General features: G+C 42.2%; 2 protein-coding genes across 2 annotated transcripts; both read right to left on the reverse strand.

Annotated features, from left to right (window-relative positions):
• Positions 1–2705: 2705 nt before the first annotated feature.
• LOC115330164 lies at positions 2706–7301 on the reverse strand. The gene is made up of 6 exons (XM_040214854.3): positions 7111–7301; positions 5903–5952; positions 5773–5817; positions 5206–5235; positions 3974–4036; positions 2706–2842 (listed from the first exon to the last, which is right to left on the reverse strand). The coding sequence occupies exons 1-6, from the start codon at positions 7220–7222 to the stop codon at positions 2789–2791; spliced, it is 354 nt and encodes a 117-aa protein (XP_040070788.1). The 5' UTR covers positions 7223–7301; the 3' UTR covers positions 2706–2788.
• A 12841-nt stretch (positions 7302–20142) lies between these two features.
• Positions 20143–24748, reverse strand: LOC115330161. The gene is made up of 6 exons (XM_040214850.3): positions 24558–24748; positions 23352–23401; positions 23222–23266; positions 22655–22684; positions 21413–21475; positions 20143–20279 (listed from the first exon to the last, which is right to left on the reverse strand). The coding sequence occupies exons 1-6, from the start codon at positions 24667–24669 to the stop codon at positions 20226–20228; spliced, it is 354 nt and encodes a 117-aa protein (XP_040070784.1). The 5' UTR covers positions 24670–24748; the 3' UTR covers positions 20143–20225.
• Positions 24749–25288: the final 540 nt, after the last annotated feature.

Raw genomic sequence — 25288 nt, forward strand, 5'->3', positions numbered from 1 at the left:
GTCACTTCCCACTGTTGGTGTGCAATCGCCATACCCCTCAGCTTGGGGAGCCCCACGTTAACCCTTAGCTCTTAGGCCCGAGACCGCTGTACTCGTGATAATTTTACCCAATAACGCCGATAACGAGTCCATCCTGTCCAGTCCAGAACCATTTCAAATTTGCCTGATGGGTCCTTATCCAATTCCAGGTCGTGAACTTTAACAGCAGAGGGGCGTGAAATTCATTTTCTTTTTTTGTTTAGAGTGTATTTTGTCTGGCAATGGGTATCTAAAAATGATGCCTGCGATAGTGTTTAAGTAACGCGGCTAGGAAACAGGCCTTTTGTGCGGTGCCACTCATTTCATCAAATGACATTTCCCCGGCAGTTCGTTTCATCAACGCTGCGACGTTTTATCAACAGATTGTTTCATCGACGCTCGATCATCGACATATCTTGCTATGTTTCGTCGACAAAATTTTTGTTTGGTTAGGGGTGCGCTGTTTATTTGGTAAGCAAGGGTACGGGTACATGCACGGGGGCAGGACCACCCTTACATGCTGCTGTGACGAGGCATGTACGGGTGGGCTGGGTGGGTTCACATTTTTCTAATGAACTGCTGGAGACTGTCGCCGCAAAGCGTCATGAACTGGGTGGGTTGGTCGGATAGTTTAACATGTGCCCCAGTGATAAACGCCCAACAAAACGTTCCTACAAAGTGCAATTTGTGTGTCGATGAAATTTTACAGCACGGTGTGGCAGTATCGATGAAACAATCAGTGTCGATGAAACGAGAATCGTAAAAAGTTGATGAAACGTGTCGATGAAACGACAGGAACCCTTCTTTCCGATGGTTCCATGGAGGCTCTGACAATGAGGACTGCAAGGTTGCCTCCAAGACGCTCAATTTGTTTTTTACATGAGTCTGTCTTTGCCAAGGTAGACCAGAAAGATAATGGCAGACTCTGAAGAGCTCGTTCGCGGCTACGGCCTGATGTAATGGAGAGGTGGGTATCTAGAGATGAGTGTGTTGTAAATTTCGGATCGTTAGATACTTTTTGTGAAGCTTTACACTCGCACTTCGTTCAGTAGTGGCTCTGTTTGTTTGTTTCCACCGCTTCCGCTTGTTTTAGAATATTGTTTTTGTACACCTCCTGCCTGGGCGTTCTACAAAATACTGGCAGTATCACCAAATAAATAACTAAACATCAGAAATGTAATTAGGCGGTTTGAGCTGTTGCTTGATTCAAACATTGTTGATTTTATTGTTATCAAGACAAATTATTCTGCCACTTGCATTCGGACCAAGGTCAGGACATCTGAGTATTCGGTATGTTTTCAATTTTGATTTAAATAAATATTTTGCATATAAAAAAGCCACAATTCATGAAGTGGAAAGCTGCCCTTGCAATCATTTTTTATTGACATACTTTTCATATATTACAAATTATTAAACCAATGCTGCGATCTAATATTGTAGACACATATTCTTTTTAAATTAAATTGGAAAAGTTGGTGCGTCTTTACCGGTAATACCTTAGGCCGCGAAGCGACGCGAGTGGAGGTACACGCGTCACCGTACCCGGGTTAAGAAGCATAAACTTACGACTGACAGGGCCTCTGAGAGCAAGCAGAACTTTCGGAAGCATTTGAGAGAACCAAATCTGCTTCCCTGAAATTCTCTGATATTTTTCCGAAAGAAGACATCAGCTTCTTAACGTCCAAAACAATACTAATTAAAGGTTCGTAACATACGCATCACTGGCTTTATAATTTGTATGCCACGTGTATGTAACAACTGCTTATTGCGAGCGATGGTGCACCCGCGGGTACTATCGCAGTCATAGATTACTGTGCAGCTGATTGCGACGCGGAAACTTGAGAAGGACGCCACGTTTTACAGATCATTACGTACTGCTTCGAAGGCGTCATTTCAGTAGACAGACTATTTATTAACGCCAGCAAAGATACGGTCGAAATCGGGTGAAGACACTTACTGTGTTCGCGGTTCACTTATGCCCCTCCCGCACAGCCCACTACACTTATCAAGAAGAGTTTGGTGACCGCTGCATTTTAACGTCGCTCCACGGAAACCACTGCGGAGAAAAGCCGATGCCGTCACGATGTTGAGGCGCAACCTGAGGCAGAGAAGCAGACGGCGTTCGACGTATGATGCTAGGCCTAACTCCCGCATCGAACTTTTCGATGGCAATGCTGTCGCTGGATTCTGACGCTGTCGCGCAGAACCTATTGCGAATAAAAGTGGACGCGGTTACGACTTAGCGACGAATGGTCGGGTAAGTGAAAAACCGCATTAAAATACGGAATAATATCTGCAAGATACTGGAGTCGTAGAAAATCTGCCCGGCAGCCATGTTAAAAATATTCATTCCCCAGAACAAGATTGGTTCGTGCAGGTCGTGACGTCACATAAACAACGGGACGCGATCGGTGGCAGAGGAATAATAGATTTCCCATGAGGGGCATTTGCCGCTATCTTCTTGACTTGTAACCGACTATAGTAATGAAAGGGTCCTATATAAAAAAAGAAAAAGCACGTGCAATGTTCGCGAACTTCTCTTTTTTTTATTATTGATAAATGTCTCCTTGAATGCATATGAGCAAAAAAATATTTCTGATGTTGTTTGTACTTCTTTTTTATAGCGTGCTTTCAAAAGCGCTTTAATATTTTGCACACGATTAAAGAAGAGGTCAAAATGGCGCGAGTAAGCCAAACCAATAGGTTTATTTCTAGTGAAACTGCGAAGTGATAAGGCCGTCGTCGGCTCGTTGCAGGATGGTGATGATCGTTAACGACGGCGGCGCAGTCCAAGCAACTTCTTAAATTCATTTGCTATGCACTCCTGAAAAGGTAAAAACGTATATATAGGAGACACATCTTACACTTTTTAATAAATGGAGTTTATAATAATCCTTGAAGTTTTAGTATATGAGATCCAATGTCTCATAATTCCCTTAGTTTTAGTAATTATTTCATACTTAAAAATATAATTAAGCCCTTTAATGCAACAGAGCGAATAATGTTCATGTTGTTTTGCGCTTGCGCTTTCTTTCGGTTTTCGGGGTCACCTTGCAATATGGCTGCTCTCACCGCTTTTTGAGAGGGAAACCACAAACATTGTTGGTAATTTAGGGAGGTTTAGACGTGAACTAATATCAAGCGCGTGGTTTAAAACACCAACGATGCATGTGCCAGTCGGTCCCACAGACATCAGGTTGGAGTCAACGTAAGAGAACAGGAAAAAACGTGTATGTACGTATGTATAGCCTTGTTCGCGCTGTACACATTAACTTACTGTGTCAAGTATTTGGAAACCTGAAAGCGGATAGCGGGAGAAAGATTATTTGGTCTACGATTTTGGGACATAGAGTTTCAATTGATTTTTTCAGTGAAAAGCGGCATGCGATGTTTAAGAACTCTGATGTTGCAACAAACAGCGATCATGGGAAATAAAAGCACGTACAAGAGCAGTTTTGGTTGGAACGCGTTACAAGTAACAGCGTTACCGGTAACGCGTTGCATTTTTTGCACTAGTAACAAATTACGTACTTACGTTACTTATTTTGTGTAACGGGTGATGTACTTACCTTACTCCTTGCATCTTCTTCCCAATATACTTCAATAAATGACACTAACCTTTTTCGTGTTTTTATAGCACCAAGTTGTACGAGTTCTTGCACTCATCCCAACATACCTTGAACATTTGCCTCTCTTTTAAGAAACACAACAATGTTTCTTGAAATATGGCGCTTATGCATACTTGTAATATCAAGACAGTAAGATGTTTTAATTTATTCATAGAAAAGGTAACGGAAAACCAACGTGCGTTACTTTTTGTCGGTGACGCGTTCCCTTTATTTTGAAGTATCGTAGGTTGGTAGCGCGTTCCATTTATCTTTATGTAACATGTAACGTATTTGGTAACTTTTTGCTGTAACGCCTACAAGGCTGTGCAAGGGTATGCGTAACTTACAACCAAGGCCGCAACTTTCGGCTTGAGGGAGTTGGCGACGGCTCGGCTGGGCGCTTCCTGATCCTGCACGTTCACAAATAAAAGACGACACGATCTTAGAAAAAAGAATGAATAACGTGCCTTTTATGATAAATTAATTAACTATAAATTAATTATTTATTTAATACTGCAGTTCCTAGGTGCGATTTTAACAAGAGCGGGTTACAGTTACAGTTACAAACAAAATAATAAAAAAACAATTTTCCAATAAGTTGTAGAATAAAACAATACAAAAATCTCTACCAAAAGTGATCAATTAATCAAGATAGAATGGGAATAATGACAATGATGGTTACAAAACGACACGATTAGTAAGGCTATTGTGCTTTACCGCAAAGGCCAGCCGGCTGTTGGTACGCACGCAAAATAAATATTGTATTGTATTGTTTTGTATTGTATTGCAGTCTCTTAATGTTTTTGGAAGAAAAGGATACTTCAAAACTGTTATTGCGCGAGCGAAAAGGAGTTAGTATTAGTTCATGCTTCTATAATATAGTGACGTATATCTTGAAGAAATGGCAAATATTTTAGAGGTGTATACTTTTAATGCTTATTAATTAGTTGATACAAGAACTTGAGCCAACTATGACGATTTCTTTGAGATAACGTCTGCGGTGGTGATTTATTTAGGTACTAAATCTCCCTCGGTTAAAATAATAAAAAAATGCGACTCTTTGATGCTTGCCTTTCGCATATTCCGGCATTGCACATACATGAACTCATAGAGTCACCGAAAAAATATTAAAACAACAACCAACTTAAAAAGAAAAGTTATTGAGTGGTTTTCTCAAATTGGTGAAAGCGTCTTGTCATTTTTGCCGCCTTTTTATCGAAACTGTGTTGCAAAAAAAAGAGGTAGGAATTAAAGTCTACCCTGAGCATCACTTACTCACGAATTGCATCCGAATTTTATCTTTTTGCCACGGCACACTTTACTGTTTACAGCGAGGCTATAGCAAGAAGCGGTTCCTTTAGTTTTGTAACAGGCAAGTGCGATAGATCCATTGCGGATAGTGTAAACAATCTTTCTAATTGTCTCTCTCATATTTTGAGAAGTTCTACATTAATTTCAGAGCCATAAATTTACTACTTCGAATTCTACGGGAACGCGTGCTGCGTTAATTAGAATTTCAAAATGAAGCTTTCGAGATCTAATGAGGATATATGAAAAATGAAAAAAATGCGCGACTTACGATAAGTCGGTTAACGTCCTCTTGGCTTTGCTGAAATAAGAAGATAAAAAGTAAGCATCTTAACTTCAAGACACCCATGCTGTTCTGTGTAGTTCACTGTCCTTATGCTTCTTTTTTCTCGAGAATTCATAGGTTTAGACAAGTCATTAGCGCGAACGAAGTATCCGGGTACTGAATTTTCCAACATATATAGAGCGATCAGGCTCTATGTATGCTGAGCGTTGTATTTTGGGAGTATTCGTAGACAATGCTCGATCACACCGAAGAAAACTTACAATTCTTTTATGTAATCTATATATATATATACTGTTTGATTTTAGGTTAACTTATTCGAAACTTTAGTTTTGATTACAATTTCTTCCGTACTTTGTATTTACACCATTAAAATATTCCGGACCAGTTAATTGTATTCAAGAGCCACGGTTTTCCGTGTCTTGAAGAGCATTTTTTCTATCTATTGGAGAGTACAACAATTCATGTCGAAAATCTACAGATATGAAATAAGTTGGGATCAGAATGTATACTGCTATACTCAACTCAGAGCTAATAGTCGGGAGTTTAACTTACGATACGACTCCCGCTGCTCCTCTGCAGTTCCTCAACTCTTTCCATCTGAAATTTGAATTTCGTATTACTGTATTTTCCTAGAAATAAACTCTTCAATCGAAATTGTTTTAACAAGTTACTAAAACAATACCGTGGCAGTTTCTTCGGCCGATAGGTTGAGGCCCTGAATGCAGGTGTGTTCTGTGAAAGCATAGAGACCCCAACAATAACATATACAGAAACATACATCAATGAGTACAACGACTCACATTCTCCTAGGAAATCATGTAAAGCTAATTGTTTTCCAGAGTGAAACTTCTGAGTCATGCATTCACCTAAAATAGAACCACGTATGTTTACCCTAATTCAAAAGACTAAAAATACATATTCCTGAAATGAAAAAATACGCCTTCAAGAAGCATGCTAATTTATGAATGATAATGATAAACTCTAGAATACTATACGAAGCCTGAGCACATATCTCTAGAAAGAATGTAACCCCAAAACTTAAAAGGTCAAAATCAATGAAAATATTGTTAAGTTCATCTTCCCGAACCGGCCGAAATGATCACCCAAACGTTTGGGTAATTTGTTTTTTTTTTTTTTCGCTTAAAAAATTTTAGAGCGGTTTGACTTCTCTTGGAATACTACAATCAAGGCCCTTATCTGACAAAGGTACGTCCGCTTCTTTTGAGACAAATAATTTTCTTCCTGAATTTCAAAAGTTTGAGTTAACAAGGGTGCAAACAAACACATACTGATATTGAAACATTGATGTCGCATTAAGCGTCCAGATCAAGTGCACGCGAACGCTAACAATTGCTTTCAAGCTCATCACCGTTTCCTTTCTGTTCACATTTATATTTCATTTTTAGTAAGCCTAATCAGCCTTCAACTCAGCCTTTATAGCGCGTCATTTTTTATGATATAGAACTACTTTTTTGATGTCATACTCTAAACATGGACTTGAGGATTCCAATTGTACTCAGAGTTTTGTGACAGTCAATAGGGAGCACGTTGCTAAACCTTCATGGAACGCGGACGCTACGAGCCATTCCAGCCAATCCAACGCTATGAAGACATCACGTGACTGCGCGCCCTGCGCAATGATGCTCTCCATTCGAATGTCACGTGAAACTCATGCGGCATTGGGTTGGCTCTATAATGGCTCGTAACGTCCGCTGTGGTTCATTGCAAGGTGAAACGAAATATAGTGCTTTCCAGAACCAGGAAGGATTAACAACGAAAGCTAATGACCGGCTAGACTCGAGCCTCGATCTTGAACCCTGGGCCATTCGGATATGTGTCAGTTCATGCTCGCAGAAGGTTGCGGGGCATGTAAAACTCGAAGAAACTCACCCATTGCATTACGAAACTGGTCCTCTTGTGACAATGATCGACGTTTGAGAGGTGATGATTCGGCAAGGGCGACCAGGACCGCGAGTCCTATCAAAACGTAAGCGATCCTCATCGTGACGACCAAATGAACCAAGTCTTCACAACACAAATAAATAGTGTTAACTAGAACTTCGCAGAAGACAGAGGTTGAGTGACTTGAAAATAAATGCTCTGTGGATTTTTATAGCCATCCCACGTGGAGAGGGAGTTGGGAGGGTGGTTATCTTCGCTGGCAGGCGACGTTTTCTTCTAAACGGATATCATCAAGAGCGTTTGACTCCGTCGTGCCAATTATAAGCAATTCGATTACGGGTACAGAGGGAGAATGGGTCCTTAGACAGTTTATTTTTTGTGGCACAAGATAAAGTTGGTGAACTTCCCGTCAGTGTTTCTGCTCTCTACGCTAATTGAACGGCTTGTGGTTGTACCGATAGCCGTCATCCGCACGAAATCGAGCATATATGTGACCTTGGCATGTTCATTTCGATAAGAGACAGAAATATCCTCGTCAGATTAGACGTATACTAAAAGAACGTAGAAAAGAAGGGTGCTGTTTTGTTGTATCTTTTGTTGACTGATATGTAATTGATCCCCCCCCCCCCCTTTGTGTAATGTCCCCGAAAGAGGACTTTTAATGGTAAATAAATGAATGCATGAATGAAAAGTGATCTGGCCAGACCGGAAGTTAGGCTGAAAACAAGAGTGGAGCGCTAGTTTTTACTGAAGGTTTGTCGTGCTTCCTCCCCCCCTCCCCCCCCGTTCCCCCTATGAAATGTTTACCGCCCATTGTGTTAAAGTTATGTTAGCTTTCGGGTGCTATGGGTGTAAAGTTCTCAGAACTTCAGGGCGTAGCGAGAACCGGCGTGACGTCTTCTAGAAAGGTCCTGATTGCAGGAGGTTGCCATAAACAGAAATAAAAAGAAAAATAATTTTAGATAGACCGAAAAAAATAGTCTAGGAAAAAACAGTACGGGGGCGAGGAGATTACACGATTCGAGCAAATTTTCGTTCTCATTGATATTGTCGAGAGGTTCAAATTAAAAAGTATGTGCGACGAAGATATTGTTAATCTTTTAAAATAACATAATTTTTTTAAAGGTAGGAGTTGGTAATTGGCAGAGAAGCCTAGTTCTGACACTTGTTTGGCAATTTAGGCTCTAAGTTACCAAGTGAAAATCAAACAGGCAGAGGTGAATCCTAATTTTGGCATTTCTTCGGGAACTGAGCAGGGCCCAAAGAAGCCAGGGAATAACAAAACACTCGTTCAGGTAAGCCTAACTCTGGCATTGTTTTGGCAATTTAGCTATAAAATATCCAGACTCTGGGCAAAAAAATATAAAGCTATGTTATACCTTGTTTTTTTAGGGGCATCCAGGCCCTCGCACAGTCAGACGAAGAACGTTTGGACCAGGAAAACTGTGCTGCTTGGGTGCCAACGAACCCCTAAATGTGTGTGTCTGTGTGCGTGGGGTGAAAGGGGGGAGGGGGGTGGAGGGCGGGGGGAGGCAACTTTCTAGGACCGACTCGGTTTCTCCTTCAGGGGCGGCTGTGATCCTTGAGGAGCAGCTTTCCCCTCCTCTTAGAGCAGGTATGACCCATGAACTCCAGCAGTTTCTTTTCTTTAGCTCTGCACGAGCAACGCCGTATGACATTGGACTACGATGACCTAACATCAACAATTTCCACATCTCTCTCTCTCTATTTCTCTTTCCTTCTCTGCGTACCTGTGTAGGTGAGTGAGTAAATTATTGCACCCACACACTCACACAAGCAACACTTGTATATTAAATAAATATTTGTAAATAGAGTAAAACGTATTAGGTGTGAATCAACGTTACTCCATACAAGTTAAATAAATCCAACTTAAATTAAATAATTACAACTTATATAAACTAAATAGCTCATATATATATATATATATATATATATATATATATATATATATATATATATATATATATATATAAAATAAGAAAGCTACAAAAAATTAATTTACGTTAGAATTACGTAGGCTATTATCCTGGGCGTAACAAGCATTCGTGACGTGTTTTTGCATTTTTACGCGGTACAACACCTTTTTAGCTTTGTATACACGTTGTTATTTATTATCGCCCAGTCTAAAAATTCCGAGTCCCATGGACGGATGCACGGCATCAAATGTTCCGCAGAAGAGTGCTAATGCGCATGCTCAGAATGCGTTCCGTGGTTCTCCAGAGAAAGACAGCAGCGCTCATTGCACCGTGGTGCCAATACGAGGTTGGCACGAGCCACTCGTTCAAGCTGCAAGTGATAAACGTCTGATAAACGTTTAAAACATTTAGCCACTGTTATGCATTACAATAGCCGTATAAAGGCGAATTAAATATATAAAATATCCATATCTTCTTTTCTTAAAACAAGAAGAAAAAAAAATAACAGCCAACAGTCAATCAATAAAAAACAATCAGCCAGTCAAACAAACATATAAATATTTTATTTAATGAAACTGCTTGAAGGACCAAAATACTCGACCCTTACTTTGGCGCCTCACTTGATCTCACTGTGTGGGCGGAACCCCTCATTTTCAGCTAACCAAGACCTGCTATGCTGGATGGCAACACGGCATATCAACGAAATAATATACTGTATAGGTACCTCAACTTTTTGTGAGCATCCGTCACATTTGGGAAATCCACTACGTAAAACCCGTTTAGATTTAGCGGAGCGCGTTCTAACTGTGTTGAACAGATGGCAACACATATTGATGCGTAACCAGCTATCACATCTATCCGCAAGTTCGTTCAAAATATCTTTTATAAGTTGCCCAAACGACACACAAATCTTTTTTTGAGTAGGATCTGGCACTAATACAAATTTCCATTTTCGTTTTAACGAACATTTTCCCAGGCTGCAGATGCCATCCGTCCAGCGGCCCTGTGTTCCGTAGCGGTGGCCACCCCTAACGCTGAAGTCCGAGAATCTTCAGGAGTCCACTTGCCACGCAAGCCTGTAAGAGTGAAAAATGGCATCACGGTCCTTTCAATTGCTCAGTTTTTCTCCCGACAAAATAATGGTCTAATCATAAAGCAGTGGACATATAAGGGGACCCAAAAGTAACCGGGATGAATTTATGAAAGTATGGCCCATGGCATCCGAAATCTCCGGGTCTCGGAGGCCATGGATGGCCGTTCGTACTACCAGCTTCCGCCACTAGCAGCGCTTATTGGTACTCTGTAAAAAGTTCCGTAATTTTACAAACACTCTGTCGTAATTTCGACGGACTGTGTGTCCGTTTCTTAGTTAACGGATATAAAACCCGTTTTTTGTTAGGTTGAATAAAATAGTACAGTTGTGTGCCAAAGAGTACCATAGTAGAGGATAAAAGCGTTAGAGGTGCTTTTATCGTTCAATCCTGCTAAGAGCAATTCCTTATAGTAAAGAGGCCAAAGACTATACCAAGAAACCTGCAGTACCTTGAAAAAGGAACTAATAAAAAAGGTGGGTGGAGACACAAAATTAAAATTAAGCAAACGTTTGCAATTCACGTTAAAGCACATAGGCACTGCTCTACCTCACTGGGAGTGAAGGTGGCGAGTTTCCTGTCTACAGATGTTTTCGAGTTTGTTATGATTGTTAGGGGGGTTCTGCGTGAGTGCACATAAAGAGATGGCCAGAACAGTGAAGACCACACCAAAAACGAAGGCTGTTGCTCTACAGTAGGAAACGGTTGAAAGGCACCGGCACAATTCTTGCAAACAACTCCCTTCAGTGCTGTTTCGTGAACGTGCAGTTCCAGAGCCTTCTTTAGGAGGCATAATAAGACAACCCGCTGGAGGGCCACACTTGAGATCAACTCTGGTCGTCCAGTGAAGGGGCAGAATTCTAGCCAATGTCAAAACAGTGAGTGATCCGGAGTGAGCTTGAGTGCCGAAGAATAGTGTAAGTTGCCCTTCGATGAACACTTTCAACTGGTCTTACAAGTTCAACCTCATAGGAGTCTCATATGGAGCTGCGATACTCAAGGTGTGGCAGGACCAGGGCTGTGAAAGGCACCTAAGTGTGTTATGGCCTGTTCTGCTGGACACGCTAAGTACAAAACCCAGTGTTCTGCGCGTTTTGAACAAAACTGTCGTCATACTGTGTGAAGAAGCGTAGCTCCATGGCTCTTTATAGTAGACCTTGTCGATGTTGTTCTGCAAGCCCTGGTGGTTTCTGGGGTCACGTGATAAGCGGCACCAGTATCAGGTCGTCCGTAACAGCAGTGGAGTTGATTCCAGGGAGGCATTATCACGATTAATAAACATGTTGAGAATAATTGGAGAGAGCACACTGTACAGTCGAACTGTCGAGCGTTTGGGCCACTGGAAATGGTTCCATTGTATACACTGCACTCTGAGCGACTCAACTTCAAGACTTCTAGTATGCACACATTTAATTAATTCGTGTTAATGAGCACCAGTGGCTCGCTGGGCAGGTCATAGAACTCAGCTTTCACGGAAGCCAGGTAGCACGCACAACATAGCAGCCCCTTGCCATGCTTGTGGGAAGTTCCAGCTCCAGGTCATGGCATCGCCAAAAGGGCAATAGAAAAGCGACCAGTACGCCTCTACAGTTCTTAGCACGATCTTTTCTGTAAGCAGTGTGCTCCGCTGTAGCAATTGACAAAGTGACTGTCATAGACCGAATTCTGCATCCACGCTTTACATAGCACTAGAACTGTTAAGGGTTGCGTCTCGTGGAGTGAGTGAAGGTGCAGGAGCTTATTCAGGACCAAGTGCCCTGTTTGAGAACCACACTGCGAGTTGAAGCAACGCTAACAAGGGAGTGCAGAGATGAGATTAGTGTGGGCGGGCCAGGGTGGTGGAACACTTGGGGCAGCGGCTCTGGTTGCCCGGGCAGGCCAGCGTACGATGCCCGTACTTGACAGAGCTGTTGCAATGATGGGCTCGAGGGTTGTAGGGACGGCAGCGAAATTGAAGGCGGTGGTAGTACGCTGTGTAACGGCCATGGGTTCCGATGAAGGGGATGATGGCTGAACCTGTTGAGCCCATTCGCCTTACGTGAAGGATGTCAGCTTGATAAGACTACATATCATTGATGGTCTCGTCGGGGGTGGCCCCCGAGGGTACTCCGCGTATAACACCTCGGCAGGAGTTGTTTGGAGCGGCTAGGTAGGAGTGGGCGAGAGGGGAAGTTTTTTGTAAGGCATATGTAAGGCATGTAACAGTGCATATCAAACATGTTTATAACTATCTACCCTTTTGCGCTAGTCTCATTTTTTATCGCTTCATGGCCTCAGTAACTTTAGGAGTGAGCGACAGTCCTGCAAAAATGTCATCAAGCACGCAAAAAAGTACAAAGCCTGAAAATTGGCAGCGTGTTGCATGCTTTTGAAAAGTCAGACCAAACAAAACGACCCATGGCAAAAACTGTAGGATCCCTGTACTGCTAAATGTAAGCTTAAGAAATTGAAATTAATATGCATTTCCAGCAATTTACTCGAACAATAATTTTCTTCACTCTCGCACAATCACTTGGCGGACGAAGCAAAAGTCTTACCATTATCATAATCGTGTGCACTGTAAACATGCAAGAGTCATCAACTTTTTGAATAATGTCTATAAAGGATAGTTCAGATATGCGGCACCGAGCTAAATCAACAGTAAAACAGTGCTGACTTGAACTTACCTTAGCACTGATACAGCAGTGCAGGGATGGGCAGTATTTCAAATACAAGTATTTGGAATACGTATTTCAAATACTTTGTGTGTTTTGCATTTGTATCTAATTAAAAATTGGGTAATGTATTTGACTTGCGTATTTAAATACTGAAACGTGGGTGTTTCCATACAATTGTAATTAAATACAAGTTTGTGGGCGAAAATACATCCCTCAAATTTACTGTCACTGTCCAGAGCAGGAAGAAAACTACGTTCTGCACCGAATGCAGTGTCTCTCAATCAAGCACAAGCGTTTAGTGACTTTGTGATTACGGTGCTAGTCCAGGGCAAGAATAATGACGAAAAAGACGTTCATAGGCAGACTGGCTAAATAGGTGCTTGTGACAACTTGTGATGCTTTCCAGCCTGATTTTTATCCCTCTTTTTGCCTGGAACATTCTAAATGAGCGGGTCGCCCAGATTTTCGTAACTGGTGCGATTTGCAACAATAAAAAATTCTCTAGCTAGTTCTGCGCGTCTTGGTCGTCTCGGTTCTTTGTCGGTCTATACCAAAATGTAATCGACAAAAAAATCTGCTTGAAGCTCTGTACTTTTTTCACCTATTACGTCCAAGCTGATTACATTTTTTTGTGATTATATTTCCATTACGTTACTAGAGCCTCGCACACTAACTCCCGAGTGTGTGATGCAAAATTAAAATGGGATACTCAGAATCCCGTTGCAGGTGCCCTGAAGTCGCTGGCGCAAATTTTGAGGAATGTATTTGGAAAAGTATTTGGATGAGACCAAATATATTTGGTTGTATTTGTATCTTGTACTTAAATGCTTTTTTTGAAAATGTAATTAGAATTGTAATTAAATACATTTTTGACGAAGTATTTTGTAATTGTATATCGATACATATTTACATGTATTTTGCCCATTTCTGCAGCAGTGTATCAGTCTCGGATCATTACCAAAGAACAAAATCAGCACTATTCCCGGAACTTACTAATAGTACTACTCTATCGTAAGGTCCCGAATCTGGGACCTTACGATTTCCAATCACCAGATAAATTGGCTTCACAATGTATCGTGCTACGATTTACCACAGAAGTGCCTGAAGGTGGTGAAAGCATCGCAGAAAAAATTTCAAGAAATGAACCTAATGCGAGTAAAAAATAAAAAAAAAACAGGTTTTTTCTACTAATGGCACTCGTGTGCTATATACGCACCCTCGGACTGGCACAACAACCAACAGATGGCGGCAACGGCACCGACGCCTTATGGTAGCTCAGTAGCTCCACGATCACACCAAAAGCTCATCGCATGTAGCGGAAATTATTCGACGAATATCCTCCACGGTCACGCCAAAAGCTCACCACATGTAGCTGAAATTATTCGACGAACATCGGTTTGATTATTTTTGTGTCCATTTAATGTTTTGTTGGGAGTGAAAATAAAATAAAAAAGTGTGCACCGTTTATGACACAGAAAGGTTGTCTGGTTTCGGTGCGACTGGGCGGCTGCTGAGCAGCGACAAGCCGGAGGGGCACACGTCGCCATCTGTCGGTTATTCAGCCGGTCAGACGGTGCACAGTTAGCAGACGGGCGCCGTATGTAGAAAAAAATAGTTATCATATTTTTACCTTTTACTCGGGTAAGTTTGTTCTTTGAACCTTTGATGCAGTGATTCTACTAACTTCGGGCACCTCCGTCGTAAATCGTAGCGTGATGCATCTCCAAACCGACTTATGCGATCACTTTAAAGGCTTCAACTAGATTCCGAACCCTGCAGCAGAGGTATAGTGTATGTGTGAACTGGCCTCGAATGGATGCTGAACCGAAATTTGAATTTCACAAAATAAGTTAGCCGGAGTATTTAATGGGGTGCCAAAAACCCCAAAACACCACTCATAAAGCGATATCTAAAATGGATGGCCGTATTTTTGTAAAATAAGGATGCGATTGAGTGAGAATCGCGACGTCGTGTCTCCTGCAGAAGAGTTGAGGAGGGGGGAAACGGCCTTGCTGTGGTGTTGCCTTGCTCCCCTCCCTTTTCGCGTCGTCGCGGAGTCAAAACGAGAAGAGGAGGAAACGAGAATCGCGACGTTATGGGCGTTTTTCGCCATTGTTCAAGCGCGCTCTTCTTTCCCAATTGTACGACCATGCGTTGGAGATATCGCTTTATGGGTGATGCTTTCGGGTTTGTAGCGCCCCGCCTAGCGCTTCTGCGTTCTTTTCTGAAATCAAAAAGTGAAGGCCGTTTACAGTCCCTTTAACGCCGAATTCGAGAGCAGCTTTTGAGGAGGAGGAGGGAAGGGTACTGGGGGGGGGGGGTAGGTCACGTGACCTTGGGGGGTCACGTGACGATTCCGATGACGTCATCAGTGACGATAACGATGCGAATACCGATGACGTCATCAGTGATGATGACGATGACGATGCGGATGCCGGGACGTCATAAGTGACGTCACTGATAACGCCATCAGCAATTATGACGATGACGATGCGGATGACGATGATGTCATCGGGGGTCACGTGACCTCGGGAGAGGGGGGTCACGTGACCTCGTGAGAGGGGTTCACGTGACCCTGAGGGGGTCACGCGACCTCGGAGTGGTCACGTGACCTCGGGGGGTCACGTCACCTCGGGGGAGTCACGTGACTTGTGGAGTCACGTGACCTTGGATGTCACGTGATCTTGGGGGTCACATGACTTCTGGGGGTCACGTGACCTTGGGGTGACCTTGGGGGTCACGCGACCTTGTGATGACCTTGGTGGTCACGTGCCCGTGCGGTGACCTTGGGGGTCACATGACCTTGGAATGACCTTGGGGGTCACGTGACCTTGGGGTGACCTTGGTGACGCCGACGGCGACGCCGCTCAAGCCGGGAACAGGCCCCTAACAGTTGCGCTCTAAAATTTGCTTTAGCATTTCTTTAAAGGATGTACACGTAGCAATTATATTTAGCAGATATTGAGCAAGGAATTATCGAACTTACACAAATAATTTCCATTTCTTTAGTTGTAGTAGACCGATTTCACGGGCCAGTTCGGCTAAGCCACCGCTGCCGCAATGAATGGAGGAAACTTGCGTCTTTCTGCATGTGCCCCGACATCGCTGCAGCTCTGCGCGTGCAAAGCACGAGACGGCACGAGGTGTCTTAAGCACTGCCGCCTGCCTCTTGTGAACTAAAGTTATGGCGGCTTCACACTCACACATGCACCGAACGCTAGGGAAGATCGGTCTTTCCACTAAAGATTAAAAACAGACATACCAGCAGGGTCTTATCAATCTTTCATAAGTTGTGGTTGTTTCAAAAAGCAACATGTCCGGTATACTGTTTCATTATAGTAAGTTACAACTCAAGAAGGTAAGGCGAAGGAAAGGAAGACGGGGGGGAGGAAGTAGACGAAATGCTGGAGATAAGAGGAGGAAGCTTCCCCTCTCCTCTCTAGCAGTCCGTCTGCTTCCTCCTCTCCCGGAGAAGGAAGCAGACGGTATAACAATAACGTGCGTCAGCACTGCGGGCAGCTAACTCTAACTGCCAATGATCTGTTTCGAAACATTAACTGGACGTCGGTGGCCATTCACACGACCGAGGCCACTCTGAAAATAACAATAACCTGTGTCAGCACTGCGGGCAGCTAACTCTAACCGCTAATGATCTGTTACGAAACAAGCGTGACGTCTGTGGGCCATTCACACGACTGAGGCCACCCTGGGAATAACAATACCATGTTTTAGCACAGTGGAGAGAAAAATGACAGTGCTAGTGCTCCGTTTCGAAGCACAATAGAGACGCCGAAAGTTCCCTTGAAGTCGATGGCCATTATGACTCTTGGTTCGCACTTCGGCGAGTTGGCTAACACCTCGTGGTGGATGAGGAGCAGGCTGCCCTGTGCGCCGGAGTACAGTCTGAAGGGGTGTGGCATAGATTTCCTGAATTTAAGGGCCGCTATTGCGCTCGCTTGAAATATATCGTAAAAACAGCATCGATTGCTTGACGTGAGGAAAAGTAGGCTACAACATTGATGAAGGATTAGTGAGACGACGGAGATCTGGGGAATGCTAATGCCAGTAACTGGGCCTAGTTCAGTTCGACTCAAGCTTGCAGAAACGCTGTGATGAAGTGAAGAGGTCTTCCATAGAGACCCCAGTTTCGAGCCTCCCGGACTAGTGCAATGTAGAGGATTAAATGAAACGTTTTTAAAGTCGATAAGAACCGCAATGCACAGATTGCAGCCAGACTTGTTGCCGAGGACAGAGTTGTGAAGTACCGAAAGGTCGTTTTTGAGTGCTTGGGTGGCTTCTAAAGCTGGTTTAGAATGAATGGAGGTATTTATTGGTTTTGTGATGCTATAGTCTGTAACAGGCGTAATCCCCTTTTCCGTTGGTGCTGCTGTAGTGCCCCCATCAGCTGGCCTAGAGGTCAAATATGCAGTGCACGTCACGATTTGGGGTCCCTTCTCGCACCCAGGTCAAGTGGGTCGCCTCCTGGAAGGACTGGGGATGTACTGTTGGTGCGGAATTGTAGGATCAGTCTAATGGGCTGCTAAGAAGTTATCCCATACGACGAATCATGCAGAGCCTTTTGAAGGCTGAGGTCTAAGGCTTGCAACGAGATCAGATAGGTAGGTGGTCACTTCCCACTGTTGGTGTGCAATCACCATACCCCTCGGCTTGGGGAGCCCCACGTTAACCCTTAGCTCTTAGGCCCGAGACCGCTGTACTCGTGATAATTTTACCCAATAACGCCGATAACCAGTCCATCCTGTCCAGTCCAGAACCATTTCAAATTTGCCTGATGGGTCCTTATCCAATTCCAGGTCGTGAACTTAAACAGCAGAGGGGCGTGAAATTCATTTTCTTTTTTTGTTTAGAGTGTATTTTGTCTGGCAATGGGTATCTAAAAATGATGCCTGCGATAGTGTTTAAGTAACGCGGCTCGGAAACTGGCCTTTTGTGCGGTGCCACTCATTTCATCAAATTACATTTCCCCGACAGTTCGTTTCATCAACGCTGCGACGTTTTATCAACAGATTGTTTCATCGACACTCGATCATTGACATATCTTGATATGTTTCGTCGACAAAATTTTTGTTTGGTTAGGGGTGCGCTGGTTATTTGGCAAGCAAGGGTACGGGTACATGCACGGGGGCAGGACCACCCTTACATGCTGCTGCGAAGCGGCATGTGCGGGTGGGCTGGGTGGTTTTGCATTTTTGTAATGAACTGCTGGAGACTGTCGCCGCAAAGCGTCATGAACTGGGTGGGTTGGTCGGATAGTTTAACATGTGCCCCAGTGATAAACGCCCAACAAAAGGTTCCTACAGCGTGCAATTTGTGTGTCGATGAAATTTCATAGCACGGTGTGGCAGTATCGATGAAACAATCAGTGTCGATGAAACGAGAATCGTAAAAAGTTGATGAAACGTGTCGATGAAACGACAGGAACCCTTCTTTCCGTTGGTTCCATGGAGGCTCTGATAATGAGGACTGCAAGGTTGCCTCCAAGAAGCTCAATATGTTTTTTACATGAGTCTGTCTTTGCCAAGGTAGACCAGAAAGATGATGGCAGACTCTGAAGAGCTCGTTCGCGGCTACGGCCTGGTGTAATGCAGAGATGGGTATCTAGATATGAGTGTGTTGTGAATTTCAGATCGTTAGATACTTTTAGGGAAGCACTACTCTCGCACTTCGTTGAGTAGTGGCTCTGTCTGTTTGTTTCCACTGCTTCCGCTTGTTTTTGAATATTGTTTTTGTACACCTCCTGCCTGGGCGTTCTACAAAATGCTGGCAGTATCACCAAATAAATAAATAAATAAACATACTGCAGAAATGTAATTAGGCGGTTTGAGCTGTTGCTTGATTCAAACATTGTTGATTTTATTGTTATCAAGACAAATTATTCTGCCATTTGCATTCGGACCAAGGTCAGGACATCCGAGTATTCGGTATGTTTTAAATTTTTGATTTAAATAAATATTTTGCGTATAAGAAAGCCACAATTCATGAAGTGGAAAGCTGCCCTTGCAATCCTTTTTTATTGACATACTTTTCATATTTTACAAATTATTAAACCAATGCTGCGATCTAATATTGTGGACACATTTTCTTTTTAAATTAAGTTGGAAAAGTTGGTGCGTCTTTACCGGTAATACCTTAGGCCGCGAAGCGACGCGAGTGGTGGTACACGCGTCACCGTACCCGGGTTAAGAAGCATAAACTTACGACTGACAGGGCCTCTGAGAGCAAGCAGAATGTTCGGAAGCATTTGAGAGAACCAAATCTGCTTCCCTGAAATTCTCTGATATTTTTCCAAAAGAAGACATCAGCTTTTTAACGTCCAAAACAATGCTAATTAAAGGTTCGTAACATACGCATCACTGGCTTTACAATTTGTATGCCACGTGTATGTAACAACTGATTATTGCGAGCGATGGTGCACCTGCGGGTACAATCGCAGTCATAGATTACCGTGCAGCTTATTGCGACGCGGAAACTTGAGAAGGACGCCACGTTTTACAGATCAATACGCACTGCTTCGAAGGCGTCATTTCAGTAGACAGACTATTTATTAACGCCAGCAAAGATATGGTCAAAACCGGGTGAAGACACTTACTCTGTTCGCGGTTCACTTATGCCCCTCCCGCACAGCCCACTACACTTATAAAGAAGAGTTTGGTGAGCGCTGCATTTTAACGTCGCTCCACGGAAACCACTGCGGAGAAAAGCCGATGCCTTCACGATGTTGAGACGCAACCTGAGGCAGAGAAGCAGACGGCGTTCGGCGTATGATGCTAGGCCTAACTCCCGCATCGAACTTTTCGATGGCAATGCTATCGCTGGATTCTGACTCTGTCGCGCAGAACCTATTGCGAATAAAATCTGGACGCGGTTACGACTTAGCGACGTATGCTCGGGTAAGTGAAAAACCGTATTAAAATTCAGAATAATATCTGCAAGATACTGGAGTCGTAAATCTGCCCGGCAGCCATGTTGAAAATATTCATTCCTCAGAACAAGATTGGTTCGTGCAGGTCGTGACGTCACATAAACAACGGGACGCGATCGGTGGCGGAGAAATGAAAGATTCCCTTTGAGGGGCATTTGCCGCTATCTTCTTGACTCGTAACCGACTATAGTAATGAAAGGGTCCTATATAGAAAAAAAAAAGCGCGTGCAATTTCGCGAACTTCTCTTTTTTTTATTATTGATAAATGTCTCCTTGAATGCATATGAGCAAAAAAATATTTCTGATGTTGTTTGTACTTTTTTTTATAGCGTGCTTTCAAAAGCGCTTTAATATTTTGCACACGATTAAAGAAGAGGTCAAAATGGCGCGAGTAAGCCAAACCAATAGGTTTATTTCAAGTGAAACTGCGAAGTGATAAGGCCGTCGTCGGCTCGTTGCAGGATGGTGATGATCGTTAACGACGGCGGCGCAGTCCAAGCATCTTCTTAAATTCATTTGCTATGCACTCCTGAAAAGGTAAAAACGTATATATAGGAGACACATCTTACACTTTTTAATAAATGGCGTTTATAATAATCCTTGAACTTTTAGTATATGAGATCCAATGTCTCATAATTTTCTTAGTTTTAGTAGTTATTTCATACTTAAAAATATAATTAAGCCCTTTAATGCAACAGAGCGAATAATGTTCATGTTCTTTTGCGTTTGTGCTTTCTTTCCGTTGTCGTTGTCACCTTGCAATATGGCTGCTCTCACCGCTTTTTGAGCGGGAAACCACAAACATTGTTGTTAATTTAGGGAAGTTTAAACGCGAACTAATATCAAGCGCGTGGTTTAAAACACCAACGATGCATGTGCCAGTCGGTCCCACAGACATCAGGTTGGAGTCAACGTAAGAGAACAGGAAAAAAACGTGTATGTACGTATATATAGCCTTGTTCGCGCTGTACACATTAACTTACTGTGTCAAGTATTTGGAAACCTGAAAGCGGATAGCGGGAGAAAGATTGTTTGGTCTACGATTTTGGGACATAGAGTTTCAATTGATTTTTTCAGTGAAAAGCGGCATGCGATGTTTAAGAAATCTGATGTTGCAACAAACAGCGATCATGGGAAATCAAAGCACGTACAAGAGCAGTTTTGGTTGGAACGCGTTACAAGTAACAGCGTTACCCGTAACGCGTTGCATTTTTTTCACTAGTAACAAATTACGTACTTACGTTACTTATTTTGTGTAACGGGTGATGTACTTACCTTACTCCTTGCATCTTCTTCCCAATATACTTCAATAAATGACACTAACCTTTTTCGTGTTTTTATAGCGCCAAGTTGTACGAGTTCTTGCACTCATCCCAACATACCTTGAACATTTGCCTCTCTTTTAAGAAACACAACAATGTTTCTTGAAATATGGCGCTTATGCCTACTTGTAATATCAAGACAGTAAGATGTTTTAATTTATTCATAGAAAATGTAACGGAAAACCAACGTGCGTTACTTTTTGTCGGTGACGCGTTCCCTTTATTTTGAAGTATCGTAGGTTGGTAGCGCGTTCCATTTATCTTTATGTAACATGTAACGTATTTGGTAACTTTTTTCCTGTAACGCCTACAAGGCTGTGCAAGGGTATGCGTAACTTACAGCCAAGGCGGCAACTTTCGGCTTGAGGGAGTTGGCGACGGCTCGGCTGGGCGCTTCCTGATCCTGCACGTTCACAAATAAAAGACGACACGATCTTAGAAAAAAGAATGAATAACGTGCCTTTTATGATAAATTAATTAACTATAAATTAATTATTTATTTAATACTGCAGTTCCTAGGTGCGATTTTAACAAGAGCGGGTTACAGTTACAGTTACAAACAAAATAATAAAAAAACAATTTTCCAATAAGTTGTAGAATAAAACAATACAAAAATCTCTACCAAAAGTGATCAATTAATCAAGATAGAATGGGAATAATGACAATGATGGTTACAAAACGACACGATTAGTAAAGCTATTGTGCTTCACCGCAAAGGCCAGCCGGCTGTTGGTAAGCACGCAAAATAAATATTGTATTGTATTGTATTGTATTGTATTGCAGTCTCTTAATGTTTTTGGAAGAAAAGGATACTTCAAAACTGTTATTGCGCGAGCGAAAAGGAGTTAGTGTTAGTTCATGCTTCTATAACATAGTGACGTATATCTTGAAGAAAAGGCAAATATTTCAGAGGTGTATACTTTTAATGCTTATTAATTAGTTGATACAAGAACTTGAGCCAACTATGACGATTTCTTTGAGATAACGTCTGCGGTGGTGATTGATTTAGGTACTAAATCTCCCTCGGTTAAAATAATAAAAAAATGCGACTCTCTGATGTTTGTCTTTCGCATATTCGGGCATTGCACATACATGAACTCATAGAGTCACCGAAAAAATATTAAAACAACAACCAACTTAAAAAGAAAAGTTATTGAGTGGTTCTCTCAAGTTGGTTAAAGCGTCTTGTCATTTTTGCCGCCTTTTTATCGAGACTATGTTGCAAAAAAAAAAAAAAAAAAGAAGTAGGAATTAAAGTCTACCCTGAGCATCACTTACTCACGAATTGCATTCGAATTTTATCTTTTTGCCACGGCACACTTTACTGTTTACAGCGAGTCTATAGCAAAAAGCGGTTCCTTTAGTTTTGTAACAGGCAAGTGCCATAGATCCATTGCGCATAGTGTAAACAATCTTTCTAATTGTCGCTCTCATATTTTGAGAAGTTCTACATTAATTTCAGAGCCATAAATTTACTACTCCGAATTCTACGGGAACGCGTGCTGCGTTAATTAGAATTTCAAAATGAAGCTTTCGAGACCTAATGAGGATATATGAAAAATGAAAAATATGCGCGACTTACGATAAGTCGGTTAACGTCCTCTTGGCTTTGCTGAAATAAGAAGATAAAAAGTAAGCATCTTAACTTCAAGACGCCCATGCTGTTCTGTGTAGTTCACTTTCCTTATGCTTCTTTTTTCTCGAGAATTCATAGGTTTAGACAAGTCATTAGCGCGAACGAAGTATCCGGGTACTGAATTTTCCAACATATATAGAGCAATCAGGCTCTATGTATGCCGAGCGTTGTATTTTGGGAGTATTCATGGACAATGCTCGATCACACCGAAGAAAACTTACAATTCTTTTATGTAATCTATATATATATATACTGTTTGATTTTAGGTTAACTTATTCGAAACTTTAGTTTTGATTACAATTTCTTCCTTACTTTGTATTTACAACATTAAAATATTCCGGACCAGTTAATTGTATTCAAGAGCCACGGTTTTCCGTGTCTTGAACAGCATTTTTTCTTTCTATTGGAAAGTACAACAATTCATGTAAAAAATCTACAGATATGAAAAAAGTAAGGATCAGAATGTGTACTGCTATACTCCACTCAGAGCTAATAGTCGGGAGTTTAACTTACGATACGACTCCCGCTGCTCCTCTGGAGTTCCTCAACCCTTTCCATCTGAAATTTGAATTTCGTATTACTGTATTTTGCTAGAAATTAACTCTTCAATCGAAAATGTTTTAACAAGTTACTAAAACAATACCGTGGCAGTTTCTTCGGCCGAAAGGTTGAGGCCCTGAATGCAGGTTTGTTCTGTGAAAGCATAGAGACCCCAACAATAACACATACAGAAACACACATCAGTGAGTACAAAGACTCACATTCTCCTAGGAAATCATGTAAAGCTAATTGTTTTCCAGAGTGAAACTTCTGAGTCATGCATTCACCTAAAATAGAACCAGGTATGTTTACCCTAATTCAAAAGACTAAAAATAGATATTCCTGAAATGAAAAAATACGCCTTCAAGAAGGATGCTAATTTATGAATGATAATGATAAACTCTAGAATACTATACGAAGCCTGAGCACATATCTCTAGAAAGAATGTAACCCCAAAACTTAAAAGGTCAAAATCAATGAAAATATTGTTAAATTCATCTTCCCGAACCGGCCGAAATGATCACCCAAACGTTTGGGTAATTTTTTTTTTTTTTTCGCTTGAGAAATTTTAGGGCGGTTTGACTTCTCTTGGAATACTACAATCAAGGCCCTTATCTGACAAAGGTACGTCCGCTTCTTTTGAGACAAATAATTTACTTCCAGAATTTCAAAAGTTTGAGTTAACAAGGGTGCAAATAAACACATGCTGATATTGAAACATTGATGTCGCATTAAGTGTCCAGTTCAAGTGTACGCGAACCCTAACAATTGCTTTCAAGCTCATCACCGTTTCCTTTCTGTTCACATTTATATTTTATTTCTTAGTAAGCCTAATCCGCCTTCAACTCAGCCTTTATAGCGCGTCATTTTTTATGATATAGGACTACCTTTTTGATGTCATACTCTAAACATGGACTTGAGGATTCCAATTGTACTCAGAGTTTCGTGACATTCAATAGGGAGAACGTTGCTAAACCTTCATGGAACGCGGACGCTACGAGCCATTCCAGCCAATCCAACGCTATGAAGACATCACGTGACTGCGCGCCCTGCGCAATGATGCTCTCCATTCGAATGTCACGTGAAACTCATGCGGCATTGGGTTGGCTCTATAATGGCACGTAACGTCCGCTGCGGTTCATTGCAAGGTGAAACGAAATATAGTGCTTTCCAGAACCAGGAAGGATTAACAACGAAAGCTAATGACCGGCTAGACTCGAGCCTCGATCATGAACCCTAGGCAATTCGGGTATGTGTCAGTTCAAGCTCGCAGAAGGTTGCGGGGCATGTAAAACTCGAAGAAACTCACCCATTGCATTACGAAACTGGTCCTCTTGTGACAATGATCGACGTTTGAGAGGTGATGATTCGGCAAGGGCGACCAGGACCGCGAGTCCTATCAAAACGTAAGCGATCCTCATCGTGACGACCAAATGAACCAAGTGTTCACAACACAAATAAATAGTGTTAACTAGAACTTCGCAGAAGACAGAGGTTGAGTGACTTGAAAATAAATGCTCTGTGGATTTTTATAGCCATCCCACGTGGAGAGGGAGTTGGGAGGGTGGTTATCTTCGCTGGCAGGCGACGTTTTCTTCTAAACGGATATCATCAAGAGCGTTTGACTCCGTCGTGCCAATTATAAGCAATTCGATTACGGGTACAGAGGGAGAATGGGTCCTTAGACAGTTTATTTTTTGTGGCACAAGATAAAGTTGGTGAACTTCCCGTCAGTGTTTCTGCTCTCTACGCTAATTGAACGGCTTGTGGTTGTACCGATAGCCGTCATCCGCACGAAATCGAGCATATATGTGACCTTGGCATGTTCATTTCGATAAGAGACAGAAATATCCTCGTCAGATTAGACGTATACTAAAAGAACGTAGAAGAGAAGGGTGCTGTTTTGTTGTATCTTTTGTTGACTGTTATGTAATTGATCCCCCCCCCCTTTATGTAATGTCCCCGAAAGAGGACTTTTAATGGTAAATAAATGAATGCATGAATGAAAAGTGATCTGGCCAGACCGGAACTTAGGCTGAA

Source organism: Ixodes scapularis, unplaced genomic scaffold, assembly GCF_016920785.2.
Source record: "Ixodes scapularis isolate PalLabHiFi unplaced genomic scaffold, ASM1692078v2 PGA_scaffold1__304_contigs__length_218370807, whole genome shotgun sequence".
NCBI classification, from domain to species: Eukaryota; Metazoa; Arthropoda; class Arachnida; order Ixodida; family Ixodidae; genus Ixodes; species Ixodes scapularis.

Coding starts and splice junctions, on each gene's coding strand:
- LOC115330164 (XM_040214854.3), bottom strand. CDS start 7,222: ATGAGGATCGCTTACGTTTTGATAGGACTCGCGGTCCTGGTCGCCCTT. Junction 4,037..5,205: donor AGGACGTTAACCGACTTATC/GTAAGTCGCGCA, acceptor GTGAACGTGCAG/GATCAGGAAGCGCCCAGCCG. Junction 2,843..3,973: donor CGAAAGTTGCGGCCTTGGTT/GTAAGTTACGCA, acceptor TTACCTTTTCAG/GAGTGCATAGCAAATGAATT.
- LOC115330161 (XM_040214850.3), bottom strand. CDS start 24,669: ATGAGGATCGCTTACGTTTTGATAGGACTCGCGGTCCTGGTCGCCCTT. Junction 23,267..23,351: donor CGGCCGAAGAAACTGCCACG/GTATTGTTTTAG, acceptor TTCAAATTTCAG/ATGGAAAGGGTTGAGGAACT. Junction 20,280..21,412: donor CGAAAGTTGCCGCCTTGGCT/GTAAGTTACGCA, acceptor TTACCTTTTCAG/GAGTGCATAGCAAATGAATT.